At 45.5% G+C, this 23,133-nt stretch overlaps 1 protein-coding gene across 1 annotated transcript in view; it reads left to right on the forward strand.

The window, feature by feature from the left end:
- LOC138675686 (transmembrane 4 L6 family member 20-like) overlaps window positions 1–23,133 on the forward strand; it is a 63,935-nt gene that overhangs the window by 18,641 nt on the left and 22,161 nt on the right. The window contains exons 2-3 of the mRNA XM_069764119.1: window positions 17,300–17,365; window positions 17,753–17,904. Coding sequence (XP_069620220.1) covers window positions 17,300–17,365; window positions 17,753–17,904 — 218 coding nt within the window. The remainder of the gene's footprint in view (window positions 1–17,299; window positions 17,366–17,752; window positions 17,905–23,133) is intronic.

Genomic DNA, 23,133 nt, shown 5'->3' on the forward strand with positions numbered 1-23,133 from the left:
CAGCTAATTTATCCCCCTCTGTTTATAAGTCTACAGCATCTTCTGATTGTTCTTGAACCAAATGGTCTTGAAAAAATTCAGCAAAGAACATGGAGCGCCCCCAGGGTCTAGGGGGGTTACTCGGATCCGGGCCCCTTCTTCTGTTCTCAGTGGGGATGTCACGGTGGGGGACCCGGTCCGTGGACCTCGGGAGGTCGGTTGATGAAATGGTGAGGGAAAGGTCTTTAAAGGGATAATGTTCGTGATGCCACCTGTTGTATTCGGTCAAGGTGACTGACGCTGCTTAGGGGTCCGCTGGGGTGGTGTTATGGCAGCTAGATGGTATACCTTCCCACAGGTGAAGTATGTCCCCAGGGCTTCCCAGAATGTAGATGGTGTATGGTGTGAGGCGCAGAGAATAACGAGGACACAGGGTTGCAGTCTCTTTACCTTTTACTGAAGGTTCAGCATCCACAGTCCAGGATAGGGACCACAGGGTATGCAGAGTCCGGCCGGTCTGAAGGCAAATCCAGAGTCCCCTTGTCCAGGTGGAAATCAGTATCCTTCACTTAGCGCACAGTAATACAGTAGGTCCCTACTTGCATAAGCTCCAGTAAGGTCCTCACTGTTGTTACTCCTCTCACTGTTCCTCGTGGTCGGATAGAACAAAACACGTATGACCATTGGCCTGATGCTTTTTATAGGGACCCTAGAGATGCCCCGGCCCCCACAAGTTGCGACCGAACCTCCTGTGTATGATGGGTCAGAAAGCCAACATAGAATTAACTGTCCTGCCAGTCTCTGAAGTAACGACATAGAGCTCTTTACTCCCTCGGTATTCTGGCTACCGGATCTGCGATTCAGATGGAGACAGACTGCTTCTAGCTGGTCCGCCTCTGATGTTGCACTACTGTTGCTATGACTTCTTTTCTCACGCACTACAGCACAATTCTCTTCGTGTCCTTTCCTGGGATGCTGCCGCAAGGGATGCAGGCGCAGCTCCATGTACCCTCGTCCTCCTCAGACCGCAGTCTGGATCTGACTGGAGATCACTCCAGCCAGCTCAGCCTGGAGACCTTTCCTCGTCGGCCTCCAGCCAGGAACTCTCTCTAACTTCCTAACCAACCCACCAGTTTTACCCTGTGTGAGGAGTGGCCTAATGGATAGAACCTTTGCTCCTCCTGGTGGACTGGAGTGTGAAGTGTGTGTGGCTGTGATACCTGGACAGAAGATCTCCTTCATTGCCTTCAGACGTAACATCACTCCCCCTGGTGGAAGAATAATATTGCTGCAATGAACCAGGACTCTGGGGCGCTGCACACACAGTAGATAATCTCTTGTTGATCATTTCCACTTACAACTGGTGAACAGATGAAATGTGGGGCTTTGCCAAAGGGGACAGAGCTTAAAGGGGCTGTTTCATTCAGGGTTTTTTTTTTACTCCTTCACCTCTGGCCCATTTGTTTGTTTTCATTTATTCCTTCCGTTTGTTATAACTTTGTTGTCGGGATACCAGGAGCTCTTTCCCTGTCCCTAAGCTTGCCCTGCTCTCCAGATTACTTCTGATGGTGATGAAGCCGGGGCCACGTCCCTTGCTGAATTCCTGAATTAGCCCTATATCTGTCCTCCTCCCCCACCCATGGAAGTGGGGAGTAATAGTGTATGTATATACACAAACCAGACTAACAAGGGAAGACATGCAAGATAAATGAAATACCAAATATACAAATATGGACTCACGGACAACAGAAAGGAACACCTGGGAGAAAAGTAGTAAAAAACAAATAGAGAGGAAGATGATTTGCACACAGCTGAATCAAGCAACAGTCACAGATCAACACTCCAAACACCTGTACCAACGACTGACACTTCCACTCTACACCATGCAGTACAAGACTAACACTGGCAATTCAGATTGCCAGAGGCAAGTATATATATCAGAGGGGAGTGGCCAACACTGAACAGCTGAGATTATCCAAGCAGGAAAGCTTCAGCAACTCTAATCTGAACAGTTTAACATCTGCACTGCTAGTAGAAACCTACACTATTCAATATGAAGGAAAAGTGCTTCTAATCAGTTCAGGAGTGTGGGAAATCAGACGCTGTGGTCTTCTGGACCCTCTCTGTCATAGTAAACCCATGACACCATTCTTCCAAGAGCCATAACTTTTTTATTTTCCCATTAATATAGCTGTACAAAGGTTTGTTTTTTGGGGGGTCAAGTAGTACTTTTCAATCACACCATTTATTTTACCACATAGTATACTGGAAAGTGGAAAAAAATCCTAGTGTGGTGAAATTGCAAAAAAAAAAATGCAATTCCACAATTGTTTTTTTTTTTTTTAAATTAAAATATTAGACAAAGATTACAAAAGTAAACACAAAATGCAGTTTTTAAATTGAGGTCTTTATTACTACAGGAAAAAGAAATCCAAACCTACAGGGCCCTGTGAGAAAAAGTGATTGCGCCCTAAACCTAATAACTGGTTGGGCCTCCTTTAGCAGCAACAACTGCAGTCAAGTGTTTGCGATAACTGGCAATGAGCCTTTCACAATGCTCTGGAGGGATTTTGGCCACTCATCTTTGCAGAATTGCTGTAACTCAGCCACATTGGAGGGTTTCCGAGCATGTACCGCCTTTTTAAGGTCATGCCACGGCATCTCAATTGAATTAAGGTCAGGACTTTGACTAGGCCACTCCAAAGTCTTAATTTTGCTTATCTGAAGCTATTCAGAGGTGGTTGGCTGGTGTCTTTTGGATCATTGTCCTGCTGCATAACCCAAGAGCGCTTCAGAACATGATCACTAATAAACAAATCGCATACATGCAGTCATGTGACCGCCCACAATGCCAGGGAGTTGTAAGTTGTATGTTGCTGGAGTGGTGACAAAAGGGGCTCACACCCACAGGGTTCTGTGTCCACTTTTCATTCTGTAAGAATCTATTGAACTTGTTGCTTTTGCCCTCTACGTTTCTTTTTTTCTCTTAGTTACGGTACCTTAATTCCTTCAGAATACTGAAAGAGATAAGGAGACACAATAGCTCAGCAATTTTTCTTTCCTGTTTTATGGCCAGAACTTTTTTGGTACAGAGTCCACAGTATTGTGTGAGTTCTTATTACTTTCTGTACGGAAACATGTTTTTATAACATATTATAAAGCAAGTAATTACTATGCGCTCACCTGGTTGAGATAAGCTTGTATTGATAAGCAGTAGATGGTGGGTTATTGCACTATTTGACACTTCTAGTACTTGTTATTTTTTATTTAGCCTCATTTCACACTAGTTTAATAGAGTCTATGCCAGCATTGTCAGTCAAACACTGCCAGACATCACATTAGAGTGTGGAGTGGCAATAGTGGTGGTCCATCCAAAAAACAAACAAAATGGCCGTACCACTGGTTCCACCAAATCATTGTAACCGCAAGCTGTTAGTGTACCTGTAATAAAGACGAGAGAGGTTGGATTACCATCAGAGGCGTAGCTAGGGTTTTGATTTTTTTTTTGGGGGGGCGAAACTTCTGAGTGGGCCCCTAACCAGGTAACCCTGCTTACAACTATGGTGGCAAAGCCTAATAGTGGAGGAGAACCCCAGCAGATGACTGTGCTATTACTGAAGATAATCTCTATATAAAGACCAACACTGATATTACTGCCTAAGGCCGGGATCACACACAGCGAGATACGGCCGAGTCTCGCAGGTTAAAACCAAGCTCTGGCACCGGCACTCCAGAGCGGAGCGTGCAGCTGCACAGCAATACATGAAGCCGCACGCTCCAGCAGCGCCCCAGGGTCCTGGTCATTGCAGTAATGTCATTCTTCCACCAGGGGGAGTGATGTTACGTCTGAGGGCAATAAAGGAGATCTCTTTACCAGGTATCACAAACCACACAACACACTTCACACTCCAGGCTGCCAGGGGGAGCCATGCTTCTATTTATTAGGGCACTCCTCACAATTAGGTAAAACTGGGGGTTTGGACAGGAAGTTAGGCAGAAGCGAGCAGGGTTTCACCCAGGCAGCACCAGTCTGGCGGATGCTGGCTGGGCTACACTCAGTAAACCGCTATCTGAGCTCCACTCAGATAGTGGGTCCCTGACAGGGGTGGGATCCTGTCAGAGGCCTAGACAGAAGGACACGGAGCTGCGCCTGCTTACCAATGCGGCAGCATCCAAGGAAAGAGACATTGAAGGGAATTGCATTGCTGAGAGTGAGAAACGAAGTCATAGCAAAAGAAGAGGAAACCAGAAGGAGTTCTGCCCTGTAAAAGGCTGCCTCCTTTCTGAGGCGCAGAAGCCGGTAGCCGGAACACCTAGGGAGTCATCGTCTCCAAACCTGGCTCCAGAGACCGGCAGGACAGCTAGTTCCATATTAGTTGCCCGACCTTATACCCAGGAGGCACTGTGGCAACTGTGGGGGCCGGGTGTTATGGGCCTGGTGGTTAGGAGCACCCGGCACGACCTGATAGTTAAACTCACACAGGACAAGCTCTGGGATGTGGGAGCTCTGCTGACTGCAAGCCCTAATCCTATCACAACTAGAAATAGCCGTGGAGCGTTCCTGACACTCCCTAGACGCCTCTTCACAGCCTAAGAGCTAGCTAGCCCTAGAGATAGAAAATATAGCCTACCTTGCCTCAGAGAAATTCCCCAAAGGAAAAGGCAGCCCCCCACATATATTGACTGTGAGTAAAGATGAAAGTCACAAACGCAGAAATGAAACAGGTTTCAGCAAAGGGAGGCCAGACTTACTAAACAGACAGAGGGTAGGAAAGGTATCTTTGCGGTCAGCACAAAAACTACAAAAGACCACGCAGAGTGTGCAAAAAAGACCTCCGTACCGACTCACGGTGCGAAGGTGCCACTCTGCATCCCAGAGCTTCCAGCTAGCAAGACAAAATCATGATAACCAGCTGGACAAGGAAACAATGAACAAATTAAAACTATCAGGAACTTAGCTTCTGCTGGAGAAGACAGGTCACCAGAAAGATCCAAGAGCGAACTGAACCAATGCAGGAACATTGACAGCTGGCATGGAGTAACGATCTGAGTGGAGTTAAATAGAGCAGCCAACCAAAGGATAAACCACGTCACCTGTGTAAGGAACCTCAGAAGCAGCAGCTTCACTCACAGCCACCAGAGGGAGTCCATGGACAGAACTCGCCGAAGTACCATTCACGACCACAGGAGGGAGTTCGACAACAGAATTCACAACAGCCGGGGCGTGATAGTGTCCCTGTAAAAAGCCTCAGGCCATCAGTCATACGGGTTTGTCCTATCCATCAGGGAGACAGAGAGAGAAAGAGACATAACATCTAGAACATCCACAACAGTTGTGAGGACCTTACCGAGATGCACAGCAGGGAGGTACTACAACAATCTGGCGCTAGAGGAAGGCTACTGATATCCACCTGGATAAAGGGACTCTGGATTTGCCTTCAGACCGGCCGGACTCTGTCTGCCCTGTGATCTGGTGCTCTGGACTGTGCAAAACATTCAGTAAAAAGGTAAAGAGACTGCACCCTTGTGTCCTTGTTCTTCACTGCGCCTCACACCATCCACCATCTACACTTTGGGAAGCCCTGGGGATACACTTCACCTGTGGGAAAGTATACCATCTAGCTGCCATCACATAACCCCAGCGGACCTCTAAGCAGCGTCGGTCACCCTGACCGAATACCACAGGTGGCGTCACAAACATTTCCCCTTTAAAGACCTTTCCCCCTTTTATCATCGGACGTCCCTAGGGCCACGGACCAGGTCAGCCACCGTGACTTCCCCCTTGAGAGAAGGGCCCGGCTCCGAGTTCCCCACCACCCTAGGGGGCGCTCCAAACTGCTCCGGAGTGCCGGTGCCAGAGCTTGTTTTTAACCTGCGAGACTCGGCCGTATCTCGCTGTAGTGTGACTCCGGCCTAAGGGCTCCTTTTCACTTGCGAGAAATACGTGCGAGTCTCGCATGCTAAAACTAAGCTCCGGCGCTCCAGAGCAGAGCGTGCAGCTGCATAGCAATACATGGAGCTGCACGCTCTGCTCTAGAGTGCTTGGATTTAACATGCGAGACTCGTACGTATTTCTGGCAAGTGAAAAGGAGCCCTTATAGTGATTATATAGTGGCAGATACCAGTCCTACAGAACATGTAATAGATTACAGTACAGTTATTGATGGTGACTTACAGGTGATGTTCTTTCTAGTGGAGTCGTTCACTTTTCCCGTCTTTTCCATCTGGCCCAGACTGACATGGCAACTTCTTCCAGACAGGACTCGGCTGCAGAAAATACAAGAAAGACACACCTGACTTCTCATATTCCCAGCACTGTCCCCATCTATTCCCAACCTGCACAAACTCCTCATCCTGCTGATACCCCAATACTGAGCCACTGCTGCCATATGTGTCCCTATTACTGCACCTGCTGTGTGGTTCTCTGTGCCTTCTAAATGGTAAAACAGCCTTCTAGAATATAGTAATGCCGGGTGCAAGTGCCCTAGAAAACAGTGCCCACATTTTGCCCCCTAGAAAGTAATATTGCCCTGTGTGCCCCTTTGACTGTCACAATAACCTGAATTCCCCTATAACAATAAGTGCCCGCTTAACATTTAATAACGTCCTGAGTCTCCCCCTTGTACAGCTCCCCTATACACAGTATAATGCTCTCTTATACATAGTATGATGCTCTCTTATACATAATGCCCCTCACTGTATAGTACTCCCACACATTATACTGACCCCTTAGTAGCCCCCAAACTGTTTGATGGCTGCAACATTCTGTGATAACCCCCACACTGTCAAGATGACATCGGGTCACCATGGCAACGATCGGGATTCCGCGATGACCTCGCGGGGTCTCCAATCCAAGGGCAGAGGGGATTTTTTTTCCTCTGCTTGCTCCCGAAATACTGCGATCAAGTTCGATCGCAGCATTTAGGGGTTTAAAGTGCTGGGTGTCAGCTGTCAGAATCAGCAATTGCGTGCGCACAGCGTATGTGCGCCCCAAAATCGCCTGGACATATGGATACTTCCAAGGTTAAAAACAAAAATATCCATACTGTAACAATTGCCCATGGATAATAAGTGATATAGGCAGAAAGAGTGTAATAAAAATGTATTTTATTAGGATAATATTAAAAGAGACCTAAACAATAAACAGGGCTAAAAAAAACCTCCATAGGGAAGGACAAAAGGTACAGACACAGCATAATAAATGCAAATGTGTGTGAAAACTGGCGGCCAAAAAAATGCTCTTGCTATATGTATATAAATATATCTATTTTTCTGGATACCAGAGTACTGTGTAACAATAATAAATAATGAAAAGACGCCCCCGGAAGAAGCGAGCAGCGAAACGGCGCCCGTTGGGCGGGAGGGAAGGACACCAGGCACAGTTATTATATCATCTTATCTGGCGGTAAGCTCTTTGATTATAATAGGTTTATTGCATTGGCACTAGCACTTGCTATTATAACGGTTGGCGGCATGCCCTTGAACTGTACCACATTGTTATCATCGGCACTAGCATCATTGCTTTATTTGCACTTTTGATTCTTACTGTAAAGGATTATTATGACCTTTCACTGTTAAAACCGCATATCTATACATCTATAGTATTGGCTATCAGCACCCTCTGATAGTATGCCCTTGGGTTGTAGTATATCTTCATAATCAACACTAGCATCTAGTACATTGCTGCATTTGCACTTTAATATTTGACTGTGCTGACCTTTTATTGCCAAATCGCATTTTTATATCCATATATGGAGATAGGATATGGGCTCCTTATAGAACTTGGCAGATAAAACTTTATTATATTTATATAGGCATATTGATTTTATATTTCCCGGTTCTTTTCATTATTTATTATTGTTACACGCTACTCTGGTATCCAGAAAAATAGATATATTTATACACATATAGCAAGAGCATCTTTTTGGCCGCCAGTTTTCACACACGTGTATTTATTATGCTGTGTCTGTACCTGTTGTCCTTCCCTACGGAGGTTTTTTTTTAGCCATGTTTATTGTTTAGGTCTCTTGTAATGTTATCCTAATAAAATACATTTTTATTACATTCTTTCTGCCTATATCACTTATTATCCATGGGCAATTGTACCAGTATGGATATTTTTGTTGTTACTCCATGAGAGTGCTGTTTGGGCAAACTACGGTTTGGGGACATTTAGTATTCATACTTCCAAGGTTAGTAAGTACCAGGCGACATGGACGTATAGATACTTCTAAGGTTGGAAAGGGGATAAAGGCAAAAACGTGATTGGTGGCAAATTATATATTGAAAAATATCCCTATTTTGGATGATTTAAGTATATCAAAAATAAAATAAGGTGTAAAACTTGGATAACGAAGGAAAAAAGTTCTTAAAGCAGTCATATGAAAACAGGGCTGCCACCAGCAATTTCAGGGTCGCATACTGTCAAAATTTTTGGGCCTCCTTGAGACCCTGCCCAGGCTCCACCCCAGCTCCACCTCCACCCTTTGAACCTTCCACAGTCCCACTGCCCACTTTTGGAAACACTCCACTTCTGCGCCAGCGTTCACCAATCACACATTAACGGGAACCTGTCACCCCCCCCCCAGGCGTTTTTAACTAAAAGAGCCACTTTGTGCAGCACTAATGCTGCATTTTGTCAAGGTGGCTCCTTTAGTTGGGGTCCCTGCCAACGCTGAACTCTTCGTTTTTCGAATTTGCCTTTCCTACCTGTAGTTTCTCAGGGGGCATGTCTTTTCCCCCCTGACACAAACGCATTAATGTTGCGCAAGGTGGTTCTTTTAGTTAAAAACACCTGGGGGGGAGGGGTGACAGGTTCCTTTTAACAAATTCCTTCACCATATCACATACATAGCCAGCAGCTTTTGTTTTGGCCAAAAGATTTTTTCAGCCTGCCACCATGATAAGGTAGGCTCTTTTTGTCAAACCCTACTCTACTCTGACCTATTAAACATTTGGTAAAATATCCAATATTCTTTTTAGGTATATTTTTCTTTATTTTTCTTTAAGGGAATATGTCACATACATTTTTTTAAATGACCATTTATATCACATACAAGCGACAAATACTGTCACACCATAGCTGGACCACATATTACTACCTCATAGTAACCAAATAATACCAAATACAAGGGATAAATACTGTCACTCCGTGATCAGACCACATATTACCACCACATAGTGACCGAATAATGCCACATACAAGGAACAAATACCACCACACCATGACCAGACCACATATCACCACCACATAGTGAATGAATAATTACATATACAAGGAAAAAATATTGTCACACCATGGCGGGACCATATATTACCACCACATAATGACTGAATAATTCCGTGTCCGGGGAGAAATACCGCCACACCATGACCAGACCACATATTGCCACCACATACTGTAGTGACTGAATAATACCACATACAAGGAACAAATACCACCACACCATGACCAGATTGCCACCACAGTCACAGAATACTACAATACTGAACATTAATAAAAAAAACTACAATACTAAAATTACCATAAGTACCATTATTCAAAGGAGCTCTGTACAGTGTACAGTGTACAGTGTAAGTGCACAGATAATACAATGATCACCAGTTACATTATACACAGGAGTATATAGTGTACAGGTAATACAGGGATCAACAGTCACATTATACATGTGAGCTCTGTATATAGTTTCAGTATACAGGTAATACAGTGATCACCAGTGACCTTATACACAGGAATTCTGTATGTAGTATACAGTGTATAATGTAAGTGTACAGGTAATACACTTACTCATCGGTGACGTTTCTAGTTGGAGTCCTTCAGCTTCGCTTTTCTTCTTCATCCAGACAGACCACCATCACATCTTCTAGCCAGGACTTATCTCTGCAGAAAATAGCACATTCCCCACTTTTTCCCCGACTTATACACTACGCAGCTGAATACAGATGTGCACCCACCATTAATATATAATTACCGTATACATACCTCCCAACTTATGAAGAAGGCAAAGAGGGACAAAGGCACATTTTAGGCAATGCCCTGACCACACCCTTTTCACAACTAGTCACACCCATATCCATGCCCCTACCACACCCATTTAGCACTGTTGATCACACGGTTTCATAAACAGTAATTATAAACAGAGAAAAATATGGCCACACAGTGCTCCATACTGTATAATGGCCCCACATGATGCTCAATACTGTATAATGGCCACACAGTGCTGCATACTGTATAATGGCCACACATGATGCTCTATACTGTATAATGGCCACACATGATGCTTCATACTGTATAATGGCCAAACATAGTGCTCCATACTGTAGAATGGCCACACATGATGCTCAATACTGTATAATGGCCACACATGATGGTCAATACTGTATAATGGCCCCACATGACAATGCCAGTGTACAGTCGGGGCTGTAGATGTGTCCCAGCAGCTCTGTTTACAATGCAGGCAAACATTTCACCACCTGTCGCTGTCCACACTGCTGCCTCACAGATACTGCACTTTGCAATGTAGTCCAGCTCTGCAAACTCTGCATGCACTCAGACAACACCTCTATCTACTGGCTCCAATCCATAACTGCTGTAGTATATAATGGATGTATATATATATATATATATATATATATATATATATATACTGTGCCTATGACTAACAGCCTGCACTGGATTGCTGTAACTGCTGCCACTACTCCTGGTTATAATGCTTTGTACAGCTGCATGTATGTGTTCAACACACACACACACATACACACACACACACTGACACACACACACGTACCTCAGAATGTCCTCTCTCCCTCTCTGAACCACCATCCCAGAAGAAGATGTGGAGGGGCATGGCCTAATGCAATGGGGCATGTTGGCTGCTTCTCCTGCTAGCTGTGTGGGAGAGGTAGTGTCCTGTGTGGGACTGCGGGGCACAGCCTCAAAATCGGGACAGTCCCGCAGTATGAGGGACGGTTGGGAGCTATGCGTATATTCTCGAGTATAAGCCGACCCGAGTATAAGCCGAGGCACATAATTTTGCCACGGAAAACTGGGTAAGCTTATTGACTTGAGTATAAGCTGGGTATGCATTGTTCCCTCATCCCTGTCCTGCAATGTGTGGCTCCCTCGGTCTCCTAGTTGTATGCATGGCTGGGCGTCCTCCCCCAATCCTCCTCCTTCTATGCATGGTTCAGCGTCCTCCCCTTCTATGCATGGCTGACGTCCTCCCCGTCTTCCCCCTTCTATGCATGGGTCAGGGTCCTCCCCGTCCTCCCCCTTCTATGCATGGCTGGCATCTTCCCCATCCTCCCCTTCTATGCATGGCTCAGCGTCCTCCCCCGTCCTCCTCCTCCTATGCATGGCGCAGCATCCTCCCCCATCCTCCTCCTTCTATGCATGGCTCAGCATCCTCCCCTTTCTATGCATGGCTGGCGTCCTCCCCCTTCTATGCATGGCTGGAATCCTCCCCGTCCTCCCCCATCCTCCTCCTTCTATGCATGGCTCAGCGTCCTCCTCCTTCTATGCATGGCTCAGCATCCTCCCCCTTCTATGCATGGCTCAGCGTCCTCCCCCGTCCTCCTCCTTCTATGCATGGCTCAGCGTCCTCCCCATCCTCCCCTTCAATGCATGGCTGGTGTCTTCCCCATCCGCCCCTTCTATGCATTGCTCAGCATCCTCCCCATCCTCCTCCTTCTATGCATGGCGCAGCATCCTCCCCCATCCTCCTCCTTCTATGCATGGCTCAGCATCCTCCCCCTTCTATGTATGGCTGGCATCCTCCCCATCCTCCCCTTCAATGCATGGCTGGCGTGATCCCCATCCTCCCCCTTCTATGCATTGCTCAGCATCCTCCCCATCCTCCTCCTTCTATGCATGGCTCAGCGTCCTCCCCCGTCCTCCTCCTTCTATGCATGGCTCAGCATCCTCCCCCTTCTACGCATGGCTGGCATCCTCCCCATCCTCCCCTTCAATGCATGGCTGGCGTCTTCCCCATCCTCCCCCTTCTATGCATTGCTCAGCATCCTCCCCATCCTCCTCCTTCTATGCATGGCTCAGCGTCCTCCCCCGTCCTCCTCCTTCTATGCATGGCTCAGCATCCTCCCCCTTCTACGTATGGCTGGCATCCTCCCCATCCTCCCCCGTTCTCCCCAGCACACTCACCCTCTTCGCGCGGTCCTACACATCCCTGCATCTCTGTTGTCCCGGCGCCGGCAACTATCCTCTCCTCTGCTCAGTCACGTGGTACCACTTATTAAAGTAATGAATATGCGCTCCACGGCTTTGGGAGTGGAGATGCAAACATAGTCATTACCTTAATGAGCAGTACCACGTGACTGCTGAGCAGAGGAGAGGAGAGCTGCTGGCGCTGGACAACGGAGATGCAGGGACGTGCAGGACCACTTGAGGAGGGTGAGTATGTTGACACAGCTGGCTCCTGTCGCTGCTCCCCCTCCCCCCGCTGACTTTCTGAGACAGTGACTCGTGTATAAGCCGAGGGGGGCATTTTCAACACCAAAAATGTGCTGAAAATCTCAGCTTATATATGAGTATATACGGTAGTTATTATGCAACCCACCATTCCAAATATAAATTGTAATCCGCTACTGCGCCCCACTAACTATAAATAGCCACTTTTCACACCAAAAAATGTATAAATTAATTAACAACTGTACTCTTTCCCTCAATTCATTACCAGTCACACTCCTGCATCCTCATTACCCCTCACTCTGCACCCTCCACTCCCCTGATTCATTATATTTACATGTGGCCCTCTGACCCAATTCATTATGTGATGTCCTCTCTCTCTCCCACCTCCACCCTTAATTAAACGTCATTTGCTATCTTGGGACACTCAATTCATCATTTAGTCTCCCCTTCACTTAATTCATCATAATTTACTGTCCCCCATACCCCAGTCTCATTACATCATCATTTTCTCCCCACCTTCAATTCATTATTATTTTCTGTACCCCACCCTCATGTCATCATCATTTACTCCCCCCTCTCTCAATTCATTATCATTCACAGTACCCCAACCACAATTCATCATTATTTCCTCTCCCTATCCCCCACCTTTGAGTTATCATTTGCTGTCCCCTACTCTCAATTCATCATTTACTGTCCCCATCCCCCACCCCAAGTCATCATTTGTGCTCCCCCTACCTCAATACATTATCTTCCATGGTAACTTGTCCATCACCCCCAAATCATCATTATTTGTGCTTCCCCACCTCAATAGATCATCATTCACTGTCCCCCATCCCACACCCCCAATTCATCATTATTTGCTCCCCCCAAGCCCATTTATTTAATTTTATTTTAAAAAACACAGTTTTTCATACTTGCCTCTTACGATCCCCTGCAGACGCAGCTCCACTTTTGGTGTCCTTGCGAGTGGCACGTGTACATGTCGGCACATACGCAATGACTTTATTGCATACATGCCATTACCAGCACGTCACAGAAGTGGCAGAGGGACTCCCTTGGAGCTGCATGGTTGTTCAGTGGAGCTCCAGGAAGCTTGCCTGCACCGAGATGTGTGCCACATAATGCTTTATTATACCCTGGGGACCGGTGAGCAAAAGCACAAGAGGGGGTCTGTACTGGTTCCGCCCCCCCTCTTTACTTCTGCTCACTGTGCCCCATACAATAGTGAGGGCCTAATGGTCACTCTGTATGAAAGGAATAGGAATCAATTGTTCTCAAAAATGTAAAAAGAATCCAAGCTTGAGAGTACAGAGCACTTTTCATATTTTAAATTACAGTGGATTCTTAAGGTTTTAAATAAAAAATACAATTAAGAGAGGGAGGATGAAAAATTAGTGCATATTTTGGGAAAACAGGATATAAGGAATTATTGTCACGTCATAAAATACTCTCATAAGATATTTTTAAGAAAGCATAGGAAGCAGACATTGAGGCATTAATATGTCAGTGTGAGTGCTATGAGATTTTCACATTTTTCACCTACAATATCACAGAGTTTATTAAAAAGGATCATTTGGTATTTTACCATATAGATTACACTGGAGTCCTGCATTTTTACACTGGAGTCCTGCGTGCATCAGACAGAGATGTATGTTTTCAGCCAGGTGTGTGTGAAGAACATACTTTAATAGTCACTTGGGCCCGAACCATATGGGAGACTAGTCAGACAGGCGGCTCTGTTCTGGTGTCAATAAAGGACATTTCAGAATCAGGTCCTAGACAATTTCCAAGCTTACCACCCCATACCACCCCATGGACCCTAACAGTCAGTGACGGACTGGGGTGATAAGGGCCCACCAATAACATTGACTTTGGGGGGCCCACTTTTCTCCTGCACGCAAATTTTATACTACCTTCATTCACAAATTTACCTATATCTCTATATAATAAACTGGGTAGCGTGGTTAATGAATGATGAGATGCTGCTTTTTTCTGTATAGATTGAATCAAGTGAATTATGCCAGGTACTGCCTATACAGTGGGGTTGGGGGCCCAGATCTACACAGGGGCCCACCGGGGGATTCCCCTGTTACCCTGTGGGACAGTCCGAGCGTGCTGACAGTAACAAAGCAGCAATTAACAAAAGTCAAGTTAAAAAAAAAAAGACGAAGAGAATTAAGAGTCTGTAAGGGTAACAACAGTTGTTTTAAGGATCATCTGTCACCAAATAGTCTCATTTAAGGTACCGTTACACTAAACGATTTACCAACGATCACGACCAGCGATACGACCTGGCCGTGATCGTTGGTAAGTCGTTGTGTGGTCGCTGGAGAGGTGTGACGTCACCGCTGTGCTCTGCTTTACGGCCGGCCGGCGCTGACAGTCAGTGCGGGAAGCTGGCGGCGAGGGACGTGACAGACACCGGAATGTGAGTATGTACTGTTTTTTTTTTTTTTACATTTACAATGGTAACCAGGGTAAACATCGGGTTACTAAGCGCGGCCCTGCGCTTAGTAACCCGATGTTTACCCTGGTTACCAGTGAACACATCGCTGGATCGGCGTCACACACGCCGATTCAGCGATGACAGCGGGTGATCAGCGACCAAAAAAAAGGTCCTGATCACTCCCAGCGACCAACGATCTCCCAGCAGGGGCCTGATCGTTGGTCGCTGTTACACATAACGATTTTGTTAACGATATCGTTGCTACGTCACAAAAAGCAACTATATCGTTAAAGAAATCGTTATGTGTGACGGTACCTTTACTTTAGGTCATCTAAAAGATACACTATGAAAAGCAATGAGAGATGTTATTTATTATGTGTTTCTTACATAGCACCATCATATGCTGAAGAGCTTTACAGAGATTATCGGCACTGTACCCATTGGGGCTCACAAATTACATTTCCTATCAGTATGACTCTGGAGTGTGGGAGGAAACCGGAGAACCCGGAGGAAACCCACACAAACACAGTGAGAACATACAAACTTTTTTCAGATGTTGTCCTTGGTGGATTGGAATTCAGGACCGCTGCAAAGCAACAGTGCTAACTACTGAGCCACCATGGTTGTTGGATGCACTAGAATACTGGAGGCCCCTTCAAAGCATCTTATATAATTAGTGTAGATAGGGTTTATGTGATTGCTCCTCCCTGTAACAATTAAACTTTCTAAACTAAAGGACCCACTTGGCATATTTGGATCTATCTAGACGTGTATCGTATGTCTTTAAAGCTTTTTTAAACATTGGAGTAACATTAACTTATTTCCAGTCCAAGAAGTATATTCCATATATGCAGAGAATTTTAAATTCGTAAAAACAGAGGTTTTTTTAATTAATGAACTAAGTTCCCGAAGAACACTATGATGAAAATCATCATTTATTTGTACCTCTGACTTGCAAAAGTTTTGATATCATGTTACTTGTACTGTTTCTGCTTGATAACAGGAGTGCGATAATGCATTGTACGTACCATTCTTTTTTTTAAATTCCGTTTAATTTTGTGACTTCTTTGTATCTAGCATATTAATTGCGAAGGTGTGTATGTTTTCTATTGACTTATGTGAATACAGACATCAGGTTTCTAAATGAGCAAACAACAAATATTATTAGCTTTGTGCCCGTTCTGCACAATTTAATCAATGCATATAGAAATTAGATGTACGAGGTATCTATTTCTTTTTTATACAATCTCCATGATGGGGCTAAGTGTTTTGTTGTTTTGTCTGTAAAAATAAAATTGGACTAGTGTTTAGGGTATACCTGCAGCCCTTAAAGGGAACCTGTCACCTGAATTTGGCGGGACTGGTTTTGGGTCATATGGGCGGAGTTTTCGGGTGTTTGATTCACCCTTTCCTTACCCGCTGGCTGCATGCTGGCTGCAATATTGGATTGAAGTTCATTCTCTGTCCTCCATAGTACACGCCTGCACAAGGCAAGATTGCACAGCACAGGTGTGTACTATGGAGGACAGAGAATGAACTTCAATCCAATATTGCGGCCAGCATGCAGCCAGCGGGTAAGCAAAGGGTGAATCAAACACCCGAAAACTCCGCCCATATGACCCAAAACCAGTCCCGCCAAATTCAGGTGACAGAGTCCCTTTAAAATCCTTCATTGTAGCCCTGATAGAAAAGTGTCTTATATATTTTTTTATATTAGTGTCTAAATTGACCCTCCACCCTGGAACTGAAAAGCAGCTACAGATTTGTCATGTACCTGCCATTGGCCTCCCGCTGCCTGCTCTGCTCAGATCATTGTCTTGTCACCCTGCTTCCAAGATGGGCTGTGCAGTAGCATGAGGAGTGGCAATTTGCTGCAAATACTGGAGTGTTGGCAGTAAAAATGCTAGCTAAAGTACATGAGTTTTTGCCGCATTTTAATGTCTATTTTCCCCCTTTGATGAAAAACGCTGAAAGAAATGACATGTTGAAGATTTGACAGTACTTCAGATCTGCAAGGAAAGGATGAGAAGCATGTGCATGAGGTTTCAGAAATCTCATTTACTTTGCTGGTACTGGAAAAATACAAGGGGGAAAACTTAGCAAAAATGCAATGTGTGAACATACCCTAAACCACGGCTTCCCTGCCCTTCATGTGCAGTGGCGTACATATGGCAGGGAAGGCCATCATGGCTTAGACTTACTACACTACTACTATGATAGCCTTATTGGAAGCGGGAGGACATGAATGCAGATCAGAGGAGAAATGTCAACGAGAGGAAGTCGTGGATCACCAGGTGGGGTGACTATAGGTGAGAACGGTATGGTCACTCTTCAGTCCTAAGGTGGATGGTTGCTTTAACCCATTTGTGTTCTGACTCCACAAACTTGATATTTTTGCTTCTGCTGAAGAATATGGCTTATTGTCTCTCTTTTGCCAATCTCTCCTGTAGGTTTTACCAGCCGTATCAATGACGTTGGCAGCAAGGAAGAAAGGCAGCTGTAATAACAGGGCAGGGGTAAGTATATATTTTAATATCTAAGATAAATGAATTAATAATTGTATTTGGGGTGACTGAGAAAAGAATAGGGTTTTGGTTTGAAACAAGTAATATCTGGATGGTAAGTATTGCACCCCTCAGCAGATTTTTCCAAGAGTCGAACTATCTGCATAAGCCTGGTGTTACTGTCTATAGCAGGGGTCTAAAACTCAAGAGCCTGAGGCTCGGCATGTGGCCGGCGTGTTTAAGTCCCCTAATCTGTAGTCTAAGAAAAGCAGCACAAAAAGAAAAACATAAATAAGAGATTGTCTTCTAATTTTTCACTAAGTATTTACTACCTTCAAGTGCCAACGACTTTGGTATTATCTCTGATGGAGAACTAATCAAGATCTCTTCACTCCGCAGATGCTGTGCTCCTCGCTGTGGAGTGTTTTGAGCATTTTAGGATCTGCTTACTGCGTTTTGATATCCATCTATGCAATCAGTAAAGGGCCTCTGATCTGTGAGAAAGGAAAAAATACTTTGGATTTTTGTGACTACACATTGGGAAATCTCAGGTAATCTCATAATTGATTTTAAATAAGGTTTTATTGGGAAGCTGACACCAGTTTTCCCTATGTAATGTGAGAGCGCATAATGTAGAGATAATTGTTTTTGGAACTGATGGCTTCAAAACAGTATGTGTTTGCCAAGCTGAAGAGTACAAAGAAAAATACATGATGCCTACATTGAAACATGGTGGTGACAGTGTCCTTATGTGGGGCTGCATAAGTGCTGCTGGAGTCAGGAGCTACATTTCATTGATGGTATCATGAATTCACAGATGTACTGCTCTATATTGAAAAAGAAGATGCGGCCATCACTCCGTGCCCTTGGTAGACATGTACTTTACCAACATAACAATGATTCAAAACACCGCAGCACTCTGTAATCCCCAATATGTATGCAAATACTAAATATGAGATTTAAACTCAATTACTGCAATATAGAATGTACTTACAAAAATGAAGGTTCCTAGGGCCTAAATTGGCCAATTAATGTATGCCCATCAACCACAGCAAGGTGACTTTTATCTGTTGGGAATCTAACATAATACTTATCAAACATGTGTCTCCTGGGCTATAAGCCTACATAATTAATGGGCTATGTAGTGCAGTAGTGTCCACACTGTGCAGTGATGAGGCAGTGACTCAAGCAAGTTCAAAACAAAAAGCGTTTAATGTCCAAAAACTTACACAGTGCACAGCACGCTGTATCCTCCGGATCGCAGCTGGTAAAATAAAAGACATTCCGGGTCCCGTTGCCATGAGCGTCCACACTGCCGTGTATGCAGGGGTGCCAGACCCTTTGGCTCCTCTTGACCCTGTGTTGCCTCACACAGGGAGTGCTCTGCAGACCAACTGCTCTGTCTGCTTGCAAGACCAAAACTGGCACACCCCAACTATTCCTGCAGGGTGTATTTTCCTTTCCTCCACTCTGTGGCCATGAGCCACTTATAAGATCTGGGCTGGAGGAAACGGACCGGACCCCACTACCTTCCTGCACTCTGTTTCAAAAATAAAAAGCCCATACCGGGTTTTCCTGAACAAGCTCCTTGGTCAAAAATAACGACCACGTTCAAACTTACTTTTATTCTGCCTTGTGACTCACAGGCACCCTGCTGTGAACACAAGGCACTTCAGCGGATCTAAAGGTACCGTCACACTCAGCAACGCTGCAGCGATATAGACAACGAGCCGACCTAAACTAGATCGCTGGAGCGTCGCTGTTTAGGTCGCTGTAGAGACATCAAACACAGCAGCTCCAGAACGATGCAGGAGCATCCAGTGACGTAACGGCGACTCACTTATCGTTCTCGCTGGTTGTTAGCTCCATGTCAAACAGCCGGAGTGTACCGATCCGACACACATCTAGGGGCCCTATGCTCGTTGCTTTTGATGTCAAACATGACGATACACGCCGACCTGGCGACGAAATAAAGTTCTGGACTTCTAGCTCCGACCAGCGATGGCACAGATCCAGATCGTTGCTGCGTGTCAAACACAACGAGATCGCTATCCAGGACGCTGCAACGTCACGGATTGTTGTTGTTCTCTTTGCAAAGTTGCTGAGTGTGACGGTACCTTAATATGCTTCTGAGCACATCCTGGGGGACCCTCACATATGACACCGGTCACTGCCTCACATACCCCCCCTCTTCAAAATTGTGGGGTTGAACATTTGTCACCATACAGGGGGCCAGTGACAGGGCATCCGCATTTCCCTGTGACTTCCCCGCCTGATGTTCCACTGAAGAACTAAAGTTTTGTAGGGACAGGAATTATCTGGTGACTCGGGTATTCCTCTCTTTTGCCTTTCTCATTCAGACAAGGGGTGAATGGTCCGTTACCAAATGAAACTGACGCCCGAGCAAATAGTAGCGTAGGGACTCCAAGGCCCATTTAATCGCCAAGCACTCCTTCTCCACTACGCTATAATTTTTCTCTGCCAGGGTCAGTTTCCTGCTCAAGTAGGTGACTGGATGCTCATCCCTGTTCACCTCTTGCGACAGCACCGCTCCTAGGCCTAACTTCGAGGCTTCGGTTTGTAAAATAAAGGTCTTCTTGAAGTCGGGGCTGATGAGGACCGCCTGTCCACACAACGCCGACTTCAGGGACTGGAATGCTTCCTCTGCCTGAGGATTCCAATGGACCATCACTGTCTTCTTACCTTTTAACAGGTCCATTAGGGGTGCTGATTTTCCCACAAAATTGGGTATAAACCGTCGGTAGTAACCAATGATGCCAAGGAATGCCTGTCATGATATGTACTTTTGCCCTGTCCTGTATTTGAATAATATGCCATTTGATGTATGTAACTGTTCTCTGGTTTCTATTAGCTGTAATTTATGTATTTTCTTGGCTGGGAGTTCACCTGTAACAATGTTTCCTTCCCCCAATACTTGCAGCCCTAAGCTCTAATGTAATTAAGCTTTGTCAACATCACTAGTGGAGGAATAGCCATTCTTCCTCACAGCAGGTGGCTAGTCAAATGTACATACTACATAGATTAAGCGGAGCCCACCAGTCTAGAATCTTCTGGTGAAGTTAAGTAAAAAGGGCAGCACACTGCAGCGCCAAAACATGCAAACTTGAAAACACGAAATTTGAACTGCATTACTGCACTAGAAATATGAAAAATGAGAGCTTTTAGCGCATAAAAATGGCCATATTTATGTGTACCTCGTAGCCACTTTACGGCATCTCTCTTATACGAGGTCCTACGCTTGACCTACCTCACCGAGAATAAACGTCTCCATCTGAATGGGTACATGTGAAACCTCTTCTTGGACTCAAATTCTCTCTTTCTGTGGAGGGGTATTGGACCTACTATAATTAAAACACCTGTGGCTAGGAGGCGGGGAGTGCACGATCAGAAGGCTAAAGAATACATTTCAAAAACCTGACCTGCACATCCAAACATAGACTGAGTGTGAACAGGTGCTGAACCCAGAGTCGCCAACTCGTATATAGTTAAGTAAAAAGGGCAGCACACTGCAGCGCCAAAACATGCAAACTTGAAAACACGAAATTTGAACTGCATTACTGCACTAGAAATATGAAAAATGAGAGCTTTTAGCGCATAAAAATGGCCATATTTATGTGTACCTCGTAGCCACTTTACGGCATCTCTCTTATACGAGGTCCTACGCTTGACCTACCTCACCGAGAATAAACGTCTCCATCTGAATGGGTACATGTGAAACCTCTTCTTGGACTCAAATTCTCTCTTTCTGTGGAGGGGTATTGGACCTACTATAATTAAAACACCTGTGGCCAGGAGGCGGGGAGTGCACGATCAGAAGGCTAAAGAATACATTTCAAAAACCTGACCTGCACATCCAAACATAGACTGAGTGTGAACAGGTGCTGAACCCAGAGTCGCCAACTCGTATATAGTTAAGTAAAAAGGGCAGCACACTGCAGCGCCAAAACATGCAAACTTGAAAACACGAAAATTTAACTGCATTACTGCACTAGAAATATGAAAAATGAGAGCTTTTAGCGCATAAAAATGGCCATATTTATGTGTACCTCGTAGCCACTTTACGGCATCTCTCTTATACGAGGTCCTACGCTTGACCTACCTCACCGAGAATAAACGTCTCCATCTGAATGGGTACATGTGAAACCTCTTCTTGGACTCAAATTCTCTCTTTCTGTGGAGGGGTATTGGACCTACTATAATTAAAACACCTGTGGCTAGGAGGCGGGGAGTGCACGATCAGAAGGCTAAAGAATACATTTCAAAAACCTGACCTGCACATCCAAACATAGACTGAGTGTGAACAGGTGCTGAACCCAGAGTCGCCAACTCGTATATAGTTAAGTAAAAAGGGCAGCACACTGCAGCGCCAAAACATGCAAACTTGAAAACACGAAATTTGAACTGCATTACTGCACTAGAAATATGAAAAATGAAAAATGAGAGCTTTTAGCGCATAAAAATGGCCATATTTATGTGTACCTCGTAGCCACTTTACGGCATCTCTCTTATACGAGGTCCTACGCTTGTTTTTGAAATAGAATCTTCTGGTGGACCCAACCATTGAATAGAAGGTGTGACCCCTACCCCCCTTCATGGGCGGATCCCAGGAGCTCAGACAATCCATTCTTATTTTGAGATCAGATGTGAGTTGATCCTTGAAGGAGAAGGAGTGGGGATTCTTAGCTGAGGCAGGACCCCACGCCCATCTGGGACTGCGGAAGCGAACGGGGCGAGACTTGAGCTGAGGACATATCTCGTCGTTCGTGAGATTGTTTTGGGATCCATTGGACTAATTGTGGACTATTACTTTGTTACCTGGCACAAGGATTATCGGGAGGTGCCCCCGAACCTGTTCCGTTGGACTAATTGTGGACTCTGTAGATCTACCTGCATGTGTTGTTCCAGCGTTCTTGATAATAAATCTGTGGAATCATCCCTTGGCCTGTTGTCCCTTCTTGCTCTGCCGTACACCCCGTCACAAACTGGTGGCAAGCAGTGGGATCAGAGCAGAAGGAATGGAGGACAATGGCCCAACATCGGGAACCAACACTGCAGAGTACAAGAACTGGACTTTGGGGAGCCTACAATCAAAGGCCCGTGAAGTAGGAGTCCGTTTTAAGGGACTCTCCAAGGAGCAGCTTATTGAGGCTTTGGAAGGAGTTCGCCTGCAAGATGACACTGAGGAAGGACCCTCACAGCAAATGGAGGAAAGACTGCAGCCGGAGGTAAATACCCAAAAAAGTCAGTGGGTTGTGTGGTACGAGGAGGAGTTGGCATTGCTGGGAGAAGAGGCCACCATATACGATAAGAGGGAGGCCATTCACAGAGCTCAGGAGATGGCATTGCTGGAGAGGCAGATCGCTTTGGAAGCAGCTAGAAGCTCCAGACAGACTGTAACCCCAGCACCCACCATGAGGGAACTCCCCAGAGTGTCCCGCAAAGACTTCAAGCCCTTTAATGAGGCTGCAGGCGACATTGAGGGCTTCTTCTAGGACTTTGAGCATCAGTGCCGATTAATGGAAGTCCCGGAAAGGGAGCGAGTCCGACACCTGGTGGGGCTCTTAGAGGGTGGAGCTGCCGCAGCCTACAGAGCTATGGACCCTCAGGGGAACTGTGAGTATGCGGAGATTAAACGGACTATTCTAGAACATTATGCTGTTACCCCAGACACTTACAGGACTCAGTTCCGTACTTTAGCCTGTGATGAGGAAGTGTCTTTCAAGATGTATGCCCACAGACTGAAGCAAATATGTCATCGC

This window comes from Ranitomeya imitator, chromosome 4 (assembly GCF_032444005.1).
Source record: "Ranitomeya imitator isolate aRanImi1 chromosome 4, aRanImi1.pri, whole genome shotgun sequence".
NCBI lineage: Eukaryota > Metazoa > Chordata > Amphibia > Anura > Dendrobatidae > Ranitomeya > Ranitomeya imitator.